The following is a 1187-nucleotide window of genomic DNA, read 5'->3' on the forward strand; positions in this document are numbered from 1 at the left end:
GAGCTTGCAGTGAGCTGAGATCCGGCCACTGCACTCCAGCCCGGGCGACAGAGCGAGACTCCGTCTCAGAACAACAAAAAAAAGATGTTTAAAGAACACAGAACCAGGCAAAGCCACAGTGTTAATTACAAAAAGCAACAAAAGAAACGTCTGCCTGAGGCCAGTCACAGTGGCTCATGCCTGTAATCACAACACGGGGAGGCTGAGGCAGGAGGATCGCTTGAGCCCAGGAGTTTGAGAGCAGCCTGGGCAACACAGCGAGTCCCCATTCCCATAAATAATAAGAAACTTAGCAAGACCCTATTCCTGTAAATTAAAAAAAAAAATTATTCGGGCCATGAGGTCAAGGACACTTACAGTCCTCAATGCTTGGGAGGCTGAGGTGGGAGGATCTCTTGTGCCCAGGAGGTGGAGGCTGCAGCCAGCAGTGGATGCACCACTGCATTCCAGCCTGGGCCACAAAGGAAGACCATGCCTCAAAAAGAAAAAAAAATACGCCTACCTGAATGCACCCACACCCTCTACTTTCCAGAAAAGGAAGTGGGCTGAGGATAGAATCCTCACAACTTTAATACTTAGCTCTGTCCCCTTAACGCACACGACGGCAGGCTCTTCGGAGCTGCGCCGCGCTGTCCACCGTTCTCAGCAATGAGCATCAGTACACCTAGCTCATCTTCACACCCTATTTAGCAGGTGCTGTCAGCACTCCCATCCTAAAGATGAGGATTCGAGCACACAGCAAGTGAACCCCGCCCCAGAACACAGTTAGCCGCAGGGCCGGGCCTGATGGAAGGCAGCAGCTCGCGTGCAGCAGGACCAGTGAAAGCTGCTTGGGCCTGCACCTAAACCCAGCCGGACCCACCGCTTCCACAGCGGCCGCACCTGCACCTAAGCCCCTCGGGACCCGCCGCTTCTCGGGCGGCCACACCTGCATGCCGTGGTAGCCCTTGCCCGAGTAGGCCATGAGCAGCACGATCTTGCGCTTGGGCAGCTTCCCGCGCCGCTCCTCGTCCCCACCGCTCTTGACCTTCTTCGCCGGATGCTCTCCGTCCTCCCAGACGCGGACACCCCCGGCCCAGCAACTGCGGGACCTCCGATCCTGGGGGCGCGCGGATCCCGCGGGCGGTGGCTCCGCGTTCCCGGCCATGCGCGGCGAGCTGCAGAGAAAGGCAGCGTGAGCGGGGGTC

At 57.9% G+C, this 1187-nt stretch overlaps 1 protein-coding gene across 1 annotated transcript in view; it reads right to left on the bottom strand.

The window, feature by feature from the left end:
- Positions 1–1166, bottom strand: part of PUS1 (pseudouridylate synthase 1) — a 14509-nt gene extending 13343 nt beyond the window's left edge. Inside the window, exon 1 of the mRNA XM_011961371.1 lies at positions 929–1166. Within this exon, the coding sequence (XP_011816761.1) occupies positions 929–1147 (219 nt within the window). The 5' untranslated portion in view covers positions 1148–1166. The remainder of the gene's footprint in view (positions 1–928) is intronic.
- Between the last annotated feature and the right edge of the window lie 21 nt (positions 1167–1187).

The sequence above is a fragment of the Colobus angolensis genome, unplaced genomic scaffold (assembly GCF_000951035.1).
Source record: "Colobus angolensis palliatus isolate OR3802 unplaced genomic scaffold, Cang.pa_1.0 Scaffold115, whole genome shotgun sequence".
Taxonomy (NCBI): domain Eukaryota; kingdom Metazoa; phylum Chordata; class Mammalia; order Primates; family Cercopithecidae; genus Colobus; species Colobus angolensis.